This window comes from Rhamphochromis sp. 'chilingali' (assembly GCF_963969265.1).
Source record: "Rhamphochromis sp. 'chilingali' genome assembly, chromosome: 15".
Taxonomy (NCBI): domain Eukaryota; kingdom Metazoa; phylum Chordata; class Actinopteri; order Cichliformes; family Cichlidae; genus Rhamphochromis; species Rhamphochromis sp. 'chilingali'.
In genome coordinates this window covers 32,637,733-32,653,067 of record NC_137942.1, presented here as the reverse complement: position 1 = coordinate 32,653,067, position 15,335 = coordinate 32,637,733, and the positions used below count along the sequence as shown (strand labels likewise).

Here is a 15,335-nt window from a genome sequence, read left to right as displayed (position 1 = left end):
GGAAGTTTGGCCTATTTCAGTTTTCTGAGGAAGAAGAGCCTCTGTCGTGCAAACCTGACCAGCTGGCAGGTGCAAGTGGGAGATGTGGTTTCCTAACCATGGACCTAGAGCGGAGGTGCTGAGGATCATTGTATCTACACTGCTGACCATCAGTCGGATGGTCCACTTCCAGCCTGCAGGCCCTTTCCATCCTCATTAAAATTGTGGGTGATCATCTGGAAACTTGATTTTGGAGTTTGGGGAGCAGATGGTGTGAAGTCGTAGATAAATATTGCGTAGAGCACTGGACTCAGCACACAGCCCCATGGGGTGTATCTGTGTTTAGTGTGGGAGTAATAGAGGTGTGTTTGCTGAGAGCTGGTCAAGCAAATCACTACATGGGCGTCGAGTTGCTGTGTCACATAGTAATGTACACATTGGGACTGGAAGAAAAGATTGTGCTGCAGTATTTTTTGTGGCAAGGACACTAGGCCTTTGTAAACCACATGCAGGAGAGGAAAAAAAACACAAGAAGGAAAATCCAAAAAGCGTAACACTGTATGAGTGATTTAACCTGACCACAGTTTGGAATGCCTCTGCAAATGATCTGAATACTTACACATGTGGAAACATGTCTGAGTATGATCTTTACTGTTATACATAGTACAATAAAGTGTGTTTTGGCGTTCTCTTCATCCTAAAAGATGAAAATAAGCAGATTAAGAAGCTTAAGCAGCATAATTGTAAATGACCAGGTCACATTGTTTGTGTGTGTATTGAAGTGTATTCTGAGGCAAATGAGTTTGCTCTTTCTTTTTACTGCAGCACACATAATGACATCTTTTAGGTTCAGTTGGACTTAATGTGACATTAAAACAAATTCTGCATATAGTTAAAAACAGTATTGTCAGCTATTCTAATTAAAGAAAATACAGTTGCTGCCCCCTTTTTGGAAGCAAACTATAAAAAAAAATGAGGGATGCTTTAAGACTTTTGCAGCATATCGAACACTGTACTTATATATTTAGCTAGTTTAGTGTTTATTTGTCTATTAACTTATGCTCATGCGTGCATCTGAAACCGAGACGATATAACTCCTGATCACTTGGACAGAGACAAAGTAGGCAGACTGTTCTCAAATCATTTTATAACGCTGTAAATGAATGCCACAGAGCCACAAACACAAACAGCTGCGAGCCACTGAGATGTCATTGTCTGATTGTGCCATAAATGATTTGTCACAGAAAAGCAAAACAAACAGCAAACATGCCCGTCACAAACCCACGACCAGCAAGACTGAATACAATATCAAACTGTCGTCTGGGGAGCTCCGGCTCGTATCTCACTCAGCGTTAAATTCAACACTGTGCTCTGCCAACAAACACATCATGGTCCCATGCAATTCCTAAGACTACTGGACTCTAATTCACACTTGCATTAATAATTTTATTTGACTTCGACTTGGTATACCCCTCCTGTAGTGATGAAGTCCTCCCTCTCTGTGTGCCATGATGCCAGCTGATGACTAATACCTCAAAGTTTGGCTTCATATTTCACCAGACACAACAAAATAAGTCTGCTTTTTTTTTTTTCCTGAAAAACAACACTGTCACAGTGACATATCTTATAACCTGAATAGAAACTGTAAGCATTTTATCACATTAACCATATACACTGCTACTTTTTTCATCCAGTTCAGCTTATTATTTCTGGCATGTGAAGAGGCCAAAAGAGAGCGAGCGAAAGAAAAAAAACCTTTCAAGTGTCTCTTCCTTGCTCCTGTTCCTTATTTTTCCATGATCAAAATGATCGCTCCCAGTCCCTTCCTCTGGCACACAGCAGTACAATGAGGTATGAACAGTTGTATATATATCTTTCTTCTTCTTTTTTTGGTCTCTGTTTTATGATTTATCGTCATGTGTTTCTTTACACTTCTTTTTTGTATAGTGAGCTTTGTTCTCCATCAAAAGCTATATTATCGTTACAACATTGACACTTTTACATATGGCAGATGTATAGATTGCACGATTAACCTTAGCTGGAGGTTTGATAGATGCTGACATCAGGATGCGAATGTTTTTTTCTTATTTTTATTGACTCTAGCTTAACAAATGATACAGCTAAAGCAACTGTGGAGAGCACAAATCAGGTTCATTCACTTTCAGTTCCAACTGGACGATGGATTTGGCAACACTTTATCTTTTAAACAAGTTCAGAAATATTTTCACTGAGACGGTAACCTGGTTATTCACATTTCAGAGGTGTTATAAGGGACTGTACGTAAATTATTAATGAGGGGTGTGAAAGAAAAGATGTTTATATACAAATATAAATAATCCCCAAAAATGTAAATATATATAGAATTGAATAAAATAGTACACCTGAAACCATACATCTCTGTGTATTTGTTATTGGTATTTGTGGCCAAAGTATTAACTGTACTGATTACCTTCTGAGTCAAGAGCAAGGCCCAGCAAGGAATTCAATGACTTTTTCCACACCAATTATTTATGTACCTTGTCAAAGAAAATCTTTCATTGTATCAGCTTTTAGCAAAACTATTAAAATATGGTGTCAACACCAAATGGGCAGTAGACAGAGTGAAGTTAGCTCTAAGCTAGTAAGCTAATCTTTGGGCCCAACATTAGTTGTAAAATTGACATTAGCTCAAATTGACTATAGTATTTTTTAATCACCTACATCTATCAAATTAGCCCAACACCAAATTGCTGATAACTCAAGTATGACCAGCAAATAAAAGTATTATCATGAGTAAACCTCGGAACAGCAAGATTACAACATCATCAGCTAGCTAGCTAATTAGTGGTTTTACTTAGAATAATATTCAAGAGAGTTTGTCAGAGCAAGGATTAGTTTATCATTTATGTATTAAAATTAATTTAAGAATTGCAGGACATTGCGGGCTGTCACCGGGTGAAATTATTTGCAAAGAAGGGACTGCGCTAAAAAGGTTTGTGTGACACTCTTCACAGTTTCACAACAGCTTAGCAAATAGTTAGCAAGTGGTTACAGAGTGCTAGCATCCACCAAAGTAATCCCGAGGAGGTTTTCGCTGCAGCGTCGTAAACCCTTAGATGACCAGTTTCACCTGGTGACAGTAAGCAACTTTCTGCTACCACTCTCCAACTGGTTGGGAAGAGATTTTTCACCTGCTGCCGGTGATTACCACAGGATCACAGACTAGTGTAGGCAAGCCTAACTGAGCGTTTAGGAACTGACTTCACAGCAACTGCCAGCAAACTTCAGCAACTGTTCAGAGAAAATACATTTTTCCCGAACAACTTGTGATTGCCAGGCAGTCACTAACTGGTCTCTAAGCCTGTGTGACTGGGACAGTGGTATATTACGTTTTAGCGTATGAGAGGTTGCAGTAGTGACAAAATAAAAAAAGGTTAGAAGTAAGAAAAACGTACGATTTAAAACCTTAAAAAAAAAAGTATGAATCCAAAACACTGACTAGCTTGTCACACTAAACGTATATTTTTGAATAATGCAATTCATTCATTCTTATACAGCAATGTGAATTACAGTGCAAGCAGTACAGCTGCTAGATACAGCCAACTATGGTGCCAAATGCAATCGCCTGTTCCAAGAAGTTTCAATCGTATTTATTAATATGGCTTCTTTTTCAGTTGGCTAAACTGAAGATGAGCTGAACCCTGACCCATGGGTGATGTCTGAGCACTAGCTACCACTGCACCAATGATGGTCTGAAAGTGCATATACAGCCATATTCTCACAGTAAAGCATCAACACAGATAGACATTCACTTACCAAGAAAAATCAGATGCAAATAAAGACAAAAGTATCATTAAAAAAAACAAAAATTAAAAAGTTCCTCTATACCCAAAACATTCACTTCATCCCTTCCTTTAAAATCACTCAAACGTTTTCAGTCATCACACGGTTCTTTCATAAACATACTAGTTTTTTCTTAAAACGACTCATCAGTAGCAGTCTGTCACAGGACGTGGCTCATGTCCACCTCCAAAGCTCAACGGCCCAAGAAAAAGCAGAACGACGAACACTTGGTGCACAACAAAAGCAACATCGAAAGCAACATGAGTGTGGGACTTCACATCGTGTCTTTAATTATACAATTTCAGTATTTTACATTCCACGTGTGGACATATTCCTGCAGGGATTGTCGTCTTTCTCCACCAGAGAGTGCTAGCATGAGCCGTAGCAGGTTTCTGGGAGAGGGTGTGGGAAAGGAAGGAGAGGCATATGGAGGAAACACCCGGGGGGGTTGGAGTTGGAAGGATGTGGAAAGGTGGATGCAAGGATGAGAGCTTACGGATGTTTTCCCTGGGTAAGTAATAAAAACAGTAGTATTTGTTAGCTTTGTGCCAGGCTGCAGCTGCAGAGCTTAGCATCAAGTTCACATTTGAGTTTATTGTAAACGTAATATAACCCTTCCTTTGATCTCAGAGGCAGACAGAGAAAGCAAACTGTAGTGATGGTGTGGAAAACATGGAGACTGTTATTCTACAGCTTGATTGGGATGTCGGGACATGAAGCGGACGGAGGTAGCCTACCTCTGAGTGGCCTCAATTATGTCCAACAATGCTACACGGCCACAAGAACACGTGTTTTTGACTCTATGGCTCACACAGGTGAAGGAATTTTCCATTCTGCCTCGCCTGCATAAGTGCACCAACTACTTGAGCCATGTCCAAGCAGACAGAACAAATCAGTTCTTTTATTCTGATTTCTTAATGTAAAATGATTTTTTGGTTTCTTTGTCTTGTCACTGAAGCACTCCATGCTATTAGTAACAGAGATGTCATGCAAAAAACATGCATGGCTAAGGTACGGTCCTGTGCAGCTACTTCTCATTAGAGTTTAAAAACCCAACTGCTGAGATCAGACTTAAAGAGCTACCTGGACATGTCTGCTATGTGATGATGACTGTGGAAGGTGGGAAGGATGGTTGCTGTCTCTCCACTATGCTGGTGCAGCTGATCACGGCTGAAGGCAGTGTGCTCTGTGGTGCTGGTGTGCTGTGTTTTTTTTCTCTTTTTAAAGGACAGGAAGAGGATTTCCCCAGTGATCATTTGGCTGAGAAGGAGAGAGAGGGTAAGAGAAAGAGAGAGACAGAGAGGCCATGCTGCCAGCTCCAATCTAAATCACGAAGTTGACCTCAGTCTGACTTGGGGGGGGGGGGGATTCACCAAGAGGTTTGCAAAAAGCAAGTCAGCCATGAGTTGATGATCTCCACAAGGCATCTATAAAAATTATATGTATGCATCCACACAGGAAGTGCATCACTTTGAAGCTGAACGTTGGTGCTTAGCAGATGTTACCGATGGCCAACTAATATGGTAACCTTTGAATGTATTTACTGCAAATCATATGTCAATTACATTACCCTGTTATGCTTATTTAAAGCTCTGTTTCTTTATTACTTTAGCTGGTTCAAAAAACATCCTTTGCTCGGTGTAACACTTTAGTTCATCCACTGCCTGAAACAAGCGATTCTACGCTCTCCTTCCCTCCCGATAAACAACTTGCTGTTTCTCTGGGATGAGCGACTTCTGACTCGCAGGATTACTTGTACATACACTCAACTCATTATTTGAAACTTCTCTGTTTAAACACAGTGACAGAATATAAGAAAACGCACATCAGGTCCAAAGTCTAACCCCAAGTCCAACGTATTAAAAACAACTGTACAGACATTGATTCTTGTGCTATATGAGCGGTCAGATTCACGATCTGATTGGAACTGGCAGCATAAACTCACCCACTGATAGCTCGAATGGCACATACAATAACTGTGTTGTGTTTGTGTATAAATATTTGCTCCTATATTGTGTATATTTGTACCACCTCTGTGAGGCACATGTACATGTGTGAATTAGAAAGCCAGCAGTACCCTGTCTGAGCCTTAGCCCGGTTGCAGCGTGGCTTTCATTCACAGTGATAGTGAGTGCAGTACAAACACAGCAGGTCTGGAGACGGCCGCTCTGACCTTGGACAGCTCAATCATCCTATTGCCGTGTGTGTGTGTGTGTGTGTGTGTGTGTGTGTGTGTGTGTGTGTGTGCGCAACTGTATCCCTGTATAAGCACGTTCTATTTAAATACCCTGCAACATAGATTGGTAACACTGAGAGTGGCAGCGTCGCGTCAGTCCTTGTTGGTTATATAAGATCATCAGGGAGGATATTGGGAATGCTACAGACTAGCAGGAAAGGGAAAGATTTAGGAGAGGTCATAGAGGAAAGGAGTTCAGGGCTGCTGAAGAATACAGGCATGGTTTTAGTGCAACAGAAAAAAAACCTGATAATCATTTGTAGAGGATGGCAGTGCGGGATATGGTTGGTGGAGATGGTCTCAGCAATGTTAAATTCATGATTTGAATTTCTGGGCCAGTGTTTTCCGTTTGTGCTTCAATGGCGAGGGAAGAATTCAGGGACGCATCGCCCGGTCCGTGTCTGTGTATGTTTGCTGGTGGCCTGAACTGCGTCACACTGCAACGGTCACACACACACTCGCCGTTTCCCTCGCTTCGGCCAGGACGAAAAGTCATATCCTCAGGCGGATTCTGCTGACTCAGTTGCTGTTTATTTACCTTCCAGTCACCACCCAGAAGAGTCTCTTGGGCTGATCCAACAGGGCTAAAAATCAACTGTGGTGCCAGTTTCCAGCTGTCACTGTGTCCTGACAGCTTCCTCCAAGTTCAATTGGCACACAGATCCAGATTCACAGATTCATGTCTGCAGTGTTGTCACTTTAGGTTCTTAAATAAAAATTAAAAATGACTCTTGATCCCAATTTTTTTGTGATAAAGTCTGGAAAAAAAAAGGGGGGGGGGGGGGGACTGAATTTCAGCTGTTGCTCTCTGGCCCATGTAAAAGACACTCAGTGGGTCCATGCTTGCAAGTCCTTTGTGCACGGTGAGTACATATATCTGTATTTTTATATCTCTGTGCATGTTTATGTGTATGCGCTGCAGGTAGAGGGGGAGCTCCTTTTAAATGAGAGGTGAGGTAGAATCTGCCAGTTTCAGGCGGGACTTGAAATGGATACAGGCGATGGGGAGAAGCCTGAAGAGGTTTCCACAACCACCACCATGTGCTAGTGCTGAACCTAACACAAATCAGTGGAAAGCTGAGGGCGCGGACCATAGAGCAGGGGGATCCAATGGGATACTCAAACACTGACCCAAAGACACAGGAAGTGTGCACAACTCAGGAGGAGGAAGTGCTGATCACAAAACAACTGAGGTAATACATGTGATAATAACTAAATGGGTGTTTAATATGCATATGAGTATGTGAGGTAAAGACAACAGGAGGTATGTGTTGGAGAGGTATTCCAGCTGTGTATAAATATAAGCAGACGTCCTGTGTATGCTATATTTAGTATAAAAACAACGTCGCAATCAGCTTTTCTCTTCCTGGATGCTCAAGATGCCATGACTAAATCAGTGCTTTCTGAGGAACGGGGCTGGAGCTGGCCATTAGCCTTTCAGCAGCTAATTGCCAGTTCGGGTATAATGGAGGTAAAGATGATCCAAATCCACTGAATCCAATGAACAAGAAAAAAAAGTATTATTTTTATTTTTTATTTTGGTAGATCATGAATGAAAAATACGTTTTAGAATAAATCTCCTTATAACTCCTTGCTGCTACTGTTGACATGGAAATGATAAAAACAACATCCTATAACTCCTGAAGAAGCAATAAAGTAATAGTGACTGATATTCTGGGAAACAGGATTTCTTTCTTTGCTTTCTTACTTTGGTAAAAATAACACAATTTCCAAATCTGTCCTTTAAAAAATAAACTACAGCCAATAAAAACACTAACTTAGCACAAAACAGGAAATAATAAAACATCTGGCTTTAAACATTCCAACAAACAACAACAACTAAGCTAAACATAAAAAAAAAAATCATCCACAGCCACCGCCGTGCTATGAATCCTGGGATAGGCTGGGCAACAAAGGATACACCCGACAAATCCTTCAAATCTGGGGAAAAGGAGGACGCATTTGTGGGCCGCATTTGGAGCAGCCCTCGAATTGGGACAGCCTTCATCGCCTGGCAGTGACGATGCTATGCTAGCATAGCTTAGCATAGCTTAACATAGCTATGCTAAGCTAAGCAGTCGCTAGCGTTAGCTTCAAATACAGCATAAGAATGGTATCAAACTTTATATTTAAGTCACAGAAAGAAAGAAAGTAAACCTGTTTCCAAGAATATCAAACCATGTCAGTAAACAAGGAGAATTTACTGCACAAAGATGGATATCAAATCCACTAAAGCAAAACGCTTAGTGATCACAGAAAGCACCGTGATGTTCATGACATCTTGTAACCTCTGATGCACTACAGTAATTAATACCTATGGGTTCAGTGTCCCAGGCATGGATTAAGCCCAGTTCCACACTTGAAGGAAAATTCAATGAAGATTTCAACTGAAAACAAAGTTTTTAGTGTTTATTTAGACTGGGTTTAGTCTCTGCTCAGGAAACAGAGCGATACCATCTCGTGTCTGCAGTTATAAGACATATCTGTATATAAATAAGGGCTTCATACAAAGTTTTCTCACTGTAGCTTGCATATGGTTTGACTAAATATTACACGAGTCTGTGTTTTCTAATCAGAAAGGTAATATTGTTTGAGGTAATATTGTAGGGGTGTCTTTTGTGCATGTACACCATGTGCCTGTGTATACACGAGAGAGAGAGAGGTCAGTACGTGAGGGAGGTAGGTCAACAAAGACTCACGGGGCCTTGGCAGGTTGAGGGCTAGGCTGCGGACAGAGGATGACTTTGCAGTTAAGGAGATGCGAGGGAGGTGTAGGGATTGAAAGAGAAGCTAATGATCAGGTCCCAGAGATTAAAACAAAACAAAACAAAACAAAAAAAGCACTTATCTGAGGTGATAGGTGGCTGTGCAGCTAGTAGAAACATAACCAAGCCCCTCAGTTTGCATTAGTCAGGAGCAGTACAGCTGTGTATCCATGGGGGTGCAAAAAGAGGCAATGCAATTGTTTGCATATAAATACACTTTTTATGGTGTATGAATGTGTGAATAGCTATGTAAGTATTTACACTGCTTGTACTTTGTGTGTGTGCCTAGTGAGACTGATTGCATTCCTCTGATAATATTGATGTGTGCTTGCTGGTGGTGGATGTTGTAGTTGCTTGACAAATCAAAAAAACAAAACAAAACAAAAAAACACACACAAAGGGGCAACAAAAGAAATTTACAGAGTGTGTTCTCCATGAAGAGAAAAAAAAAATCCAGTTTTTCGTCCTCGCTTGTCCTTCAGCCAAACTTCCTCTCAAAGCCACCACAAAAGTGTTCTTTCTGAGGGTGATGTACAGTTACACTTCCTGGTCCTCGAACACCTCCAGGAAGAGCGGGGGAAACAGTTCATTGGGACACTCGACCTTCATGTGAAGGAAACGGCTGGCGTGGCAAGCCCCGATCATGCGCAGGTCTGTCACCTTCATCAGCAGCTTGGGCCAAAAATGGGGAATGTTGTGCTTGCGGTAGTTTATATAGTGCTCGAACGCCAGAAGGTAAGCCTCTTGGCACTGCTCAATCTTCTCCACGCTGGTCAGCCCTGAACGGTCTGCAGGCAATAAAGAACAAAGGAACAATTACATGGGAAATGTGCCCTCCGCTGCCTGGTTCCTTTTAAAACAGGAGAAAGATTGCAAATTGAAATGCTGCATACATTTTTCTTGGAGAGGGCAGAATAAGTGATGTGACAATGTGTACTGGAAACAGAGACTCTGAACAGAACATCGTATTTATATATAACTTCTATAAATGAAGCTGTTGGTTTATTGAAAGTAGTATAAAGGATTATTTTGATAGTCAACTAGTCACAGATTATTTTTGTGATTAGTCAACTAATCATGCATCCATTGGAGGTAAAACTACAGCTTATTGCACCAGCAGCATCTGCTCTTATATAACTATCATTAGCTTACAGCTTTAAGTGTTTAAGGTATGTGCTAACTAAAAATAAAGACAAGATGATAGTTTATTGAACTTTTAATGAAATTTGCAGATTGTCTCGGTGGAGTTTAATAAACTCAGCCGTCTGCTCCTTGCTATCTAAAATATAACAGCAGACTGGAGTAAATTCTCTACCAAATTCTGTTTAATCATTTGTCTGCTTGACGTTTATTCAGCTGTGTAAAAACTATAACTTTAATCACAGCCAAACCGATTTACTCAGGAAAAAATAAAACACTGAAAAACGCCAAATAATAAAATTTTTAAGTCTGAAATGATGTGCAGGGAGTTTGCTGTTCTCGGCTCTAGTGACCCCGGTCAGCTATATATTTTTGCACATGTCGAGGAGCGTGTCAGGCTACATTTCACTGTGTGTTATACTTGTATAACTATGCATGTGACAAATAAAGAACCTTGAACCTTGAACCTATAGAGCTGAGGGTAACAAACGTTTCCGATAACGTTGGAACACTTTTGCAAGTATATGATGTCTCGATAAACAGAGCAGATATTTGAAGTTTACACAGCTACATTCTCACCTGAAAATATCTTAAAAGTTTATTTTGTGACCCAGAAAGAGTAATCAGAGTATTATTAAAATAAATAGCTGCTACCATTGTTGCCAGCTGGAATTAGCTGGGCTGCGCTATGAATTCTGGGATAGGTTGGGCCACGAAGAATACACCCAACCAATCTTTCCATTCTGGGGATAAGGAGGACACATTTGTCGGCCACATTTGGAGGAGTCTTTGAATTTGGACATCCTTCGCCACACCACTGTGACGTAATCGGCCTCCGAAGGATGCGGCCCCTATTATAGCACAGCTACAATACCGGACACGCATTCCTGCCATCTTCTGTTTCAGTCTGTTATAAAACTCTTAAATCCTACTACTTATTCCTGCGTCTTTCAGGATCTTGCAAAGCTTCAAACGACGCATCAACTATTAAAGTAGTTGTCAACGATTTTGATAGTCGACAAACCTAACTGAAAGTGGCAAAAGTGTGGCAGTTCAAACACTGGAACTGCGTGTTTGCAACCAGAGAATTAGCACCCATCAGCTACAAGGGAAAGAAGCCCAATATTCACAATTTGGAAAAAAGCTGCTGTGTTCAGTATCTTTACCCCTAAAAATATCTCAAATGTACTCAGAAGCAAACACACCCTGACAGAATTCCAGCAGCAGCATGTCCATAAATAAGCTGCCTTAGGTCATCCTAGGTCTTGGAGAGATTCCAGGACCTTGAATGACCTGCAGGATCTGCTCTTCTGATCTGCAGTGATGCACAGTGCTTTGCTTTCCAACTATCAATCATGCCGATACTGTCTGTCCCTCCCTTGTAGTGTTGTTCAGATATTATTCTGAGTGTATCACTGCACACTAGTTACATCATTTCAACTATGAAACAGAGAATTAGAGATTTATGAGAAACTATTATTGCATTTTATTTTATAGCAGATGGTTTTGTGAATAAGCATCTAATATAATCAATGTTAAGGTTCAGTGTTGGGAAGGTTACTTTTAAAATGTATTCCATTACAGAATACAGAATACATGCCCCAAAATGTATTCTGTAACGTATTCCGTTACGTTACTCAATGACAGTAACGTATTCTGAATACTTTGGATTACTTAATATATTATCATGCTTTTTACAACAATGTGAATGTACTATTGCTGTGATTTATTACTATTACTGAAGGTCCGCGACTCCGAACTGTAGTAAAGGGACCTCTGACTAATAAGGCGGGGTCCCTGTCGGCTCGTAGCCGAAAAATAGCTTTACTTTGTTGTGTGGGTCAACTTTTCTGGCGAGAGACAGAGAGAGGCGTTGAAAGGCTGCTCCAACGGAACTTATTGTTTTCGGAGGAAAACACGAACACGGTGTACAGTCGAGTCTTAATAGCTTACTTACAACTGGGCTCGTCAGGCACTCTTCTTGGCTGCAGTGGTTATTATTATATTTACATGCTTCCAGCTCCCGTTTTTCCTCGATGACAACTCGTACCTTTCCACTCCCCTTTTTCTCCCTCCTCGCGCTCACAGACCCATAACGCGTATGGCAGTCCATTCTCCCTGCAGCACGGACTACACTGCCCATGATGCTACATTCTTTAGAGCTATGCTTGTAGCATTCTGCCTGTTAGCTTAGCACAACAACAACAACAACAACAACAAAAAGGCGCTCTCTCACCCAGGAAACACACAGTCGCAGAGAGAGAGAGAGAGAGAGCGTCGCCCTGTAACCATGGCAACCGTAACGCTGCCGCCTGGAACAACAGAACGTAGCTGTCAAACCAAACCCAAACAGTCCTGACCCGCGACAATATGAAACAGGAAAGTACCGCAGTGTAATCCATTTATTTCAACAAAGTAACTGTATTCTGAATACCACCTTTTTAAACGGTAACCGTAACGGAATACAGTTACTCATGTTTTGTATTTTAAATACGTAACGGCGGTACATGTATTCCGTTACTCCCCAACACTGTTAAGGTTGCATCTGGGTGTCTTTTACTTCACACTTTGAAGAAATCCACCTCAAGTGGGGCTTTGTGGCCCAGCTTCAGAGACAGTGACTGTCTAGGAATAAGGGCTGTGTGGTGATGGGATTAAAAGCAGATAAGACAAGATTATTCCCATTCAGGTTGTTTAGGGAGTGTGGGAATTTAGTTAATGTGTTTTTCCCTTTTCCATCAGTGTGCAAATAAAGCCAGTGTGATCAGCTTTATGTCTGTGGTTAAAGTCCGTCAAACTGTAGGTACCATGGTAGACTTTTAGCATTAGAGCAGAACTAAAACTACAGGGCCAGTCCCATGGTGGGGTTTTTTCCACTACAAATGATTGAAAAATGGGAAGCAAATAACTTCCTTACAAATATCTTTAAATGGCAATGAGCAAGCTCCACCTGCACCAGTGTAAGGACTGACCATGAACGCACTGGAAACTGCAAAGTTGCCTAATTGCCATCGTTCTGGGACACAAAAGAATGTTGTCAGAAAGCTCCTTACAGAGTGGAAGAACAGAAGTCTGCTATTCTTTCCAGCTATCTCCCGTTTAACGACTGAAAACAATTGAAAATGTGATTTCTGTCAGGAGGGCACTCTGCCCTTCTATGTAATTATATAGAGAGACTAAAGGAGAAGCAGCAGCAAGACCCACCACAGAAAACAACAGGCAGTCAACTCCATTATTTACAGTGCATGCAGAAAGTAAGTATTTCTGTTACTTGTTCCACATTTTGCCATGTTATGTACACCCTGTTTTCCCTGATCGTCTGTTAGATGTTTCTACAACTTGATTGGAGTCCACCTGTGGTAAAGTCAGTTGATTAAACATGATCTGAAAAGATCACAAACCAAGCCATGAAGTCCAAGGAATTATCTGAGACAAGATCGTATTGAGGCACAGATTTAGGGAAGGGTACAGAAAAATTTCAGAAGCATTGAAAGTCCCAATGAGCAAAGTGGCCTCGTCATCCATAAATAGAAAAAGTTTGGAACCACCAGGACTCTCCCTAGAGCTGGCCATTCGGCCAATCTGAGCGATCAGGGTAGAAGGGCCTTAGAGATGACCAAGAACCCAATGGTCGTTCAGCGTGACCACAGAGCTCCAGGATTGCTCTGTGGAGAGAGGAGGACCTTTCAGAAGGCCAACCATTTCTGCAGCACTCCATCAATAAGGCCTGTTTGGTAGAGTGGCCAGATGGAAGCCACTCCTCAGTGAAAGGCACATGACAGCCCGCCTGGAGGTTGACAAAAGACACCTCCAAGACAACGAGAAAATGCTCTCGTCTAATGAAACAAAGATTGAACTGTTTGGCCTGAACGCCAAGCATTGTGTTCGAGGAAACCCGGCGCCGCTCATCACCAATAGCATCCCCACAGTGAAGCATGGTGGTGGAAGCATCATGCTGTTGGGATGTTTTTGGCAGCAGGCAGAAAAAGATAAATGCAGCAATGTACAGAGACATCCTCGATGATAACCTGCTCCAGAGTCTCTGAACCTCAGACTTTCAACAGGACAATGACCCTGAGCACATAGCTTAGATAACAAAGGGGGGCTTTGGGACTACTATGTGAATGTCCTTGAGTGGCCCAATCAGAGTACAGACTTGAAGCTGACTGAAGATCTGTGGAGGGATCTGAAAATAGCTGTGCAGTGATCAGTGATACTCCCCATTTAATCTGATGGAGTTAGAGACACTCTGCAAAAGAAAATGCCCCAAAATGTGCTTAAACGAAGTACTGAACAAAGGCTGTGAATACTTATGTACATATTTTAGCTTTTTGTTTTTAATAATTTGCTAAATTAATCTGTAAAAAAGATAAAATGTGGAACATTTGAAGCACTAAATAATTTACACTAAAACTGTACAAGCAATACAAAAGAGCCAGGTGGAGTGGGGTTGCAAAGTGGCATGCAGAAGCATACAGCAACTATAATCCTGAGGTTGACTTCGTAGACGGTCAGAACCACCACACCTGAGATTTAACATCAAGTAATGTTATTAATGTTTTTTTTAAACCTACCAAACCATGAAATTAAAAAAGAGAAGACAAATCAATCCTGCTATTATTGGCTGATTTGTACTCGTGAGTGGAGCAATTTCATTGTGTGATGTAGCAACAGTGACTTAGTTTCCAACATAGTGTCGCATTAATGTGAAAAAAAAATCATTGTTGTTTTGTTTTGAAACATGTTTCAGGGAAAAAGAAATTGTGTTCTTTCATAAGACCACAAAAGACAAAAAATCCTCACTTGTTGGTTCATATATGAATATATTTTCAGTGTAAAGATTGTGGTGGGAATACAACCTGAACTCTAACAAAACCAGTGTCGAATGACAAACATCACATCTTTTCTCTTAAACAGATTTTAGACGATGGTAACAATATTCGTTTTTCACCTGAGCTCATGAGCAGCACCGCCTGCATCAGCGCCACCTCCGAGTCATCCAGATTAAATTGTGCTAGACTCTTGCCCAGATCAAAGATGGCGTCCGACACCACGCCCAGCCCGCCGTTCTTCAGCTGCTCGCGTTTCACAGCCATCTCGCCGTTTAGAGTAAGAGTCTCGCTGTCGGGATCGTAGCGCACAGCAGCACGCAGTGACATGATCTCCATGCAGCAGCCTTTCAGCAGGATGATCTGGTCCTCACAAGGCAGCTGGGAAACAAGATTTGAGCTTGTCAGGAAATGAGACAATGCTGAACTTCAATCAGAAAAGTCTGTCCTGGAAGTCAACAGTTGTGTTTGTTTTCTAAACTATTGAGACATTGATGATATAATAGTAACTAAAAGCTAGCTAGCAAATATTAAGCAATTTGTTACAAAACTAAAGTTACACCA

The 15,335-nt window shown here is 41.3% G+C and overlaps 1 protein-coding gene across 4 annotated transcripts in view; it reads right to left on the bottom strand.

Moving 5' to 3' along the window:
* Positions 1-6,824: 6,824 nt before the first annotated feature.
* Positions 6,825-15,335, bottom strand: part of LOC308410886 (thyroid hormone receptor alpha) — a 116,513-nt gene continuing 108,002 nt past the window's right edge. For all 4 annotated transcript variants that reach the window (XM_080904544.1, XM_080904545.1, XM_080904546.1 and 1 more), the window contains 2 exons: positions 14,894-15,152; positions 6,825-9,590 (listed from right to left, as the gene is read on the bottom strand). In XM_080904544.1, the coding sequence (XP_080760670.1) occupies positions 9,340-9,590; positions 14,894-15,152 (510 nt within the window). In that variant the 3' untranslated portion in view covers positions 6,825-9,339. The remainder of the gene's footprint in view (positions 9,591-14,893; positions 15,153-15,335) is intronic.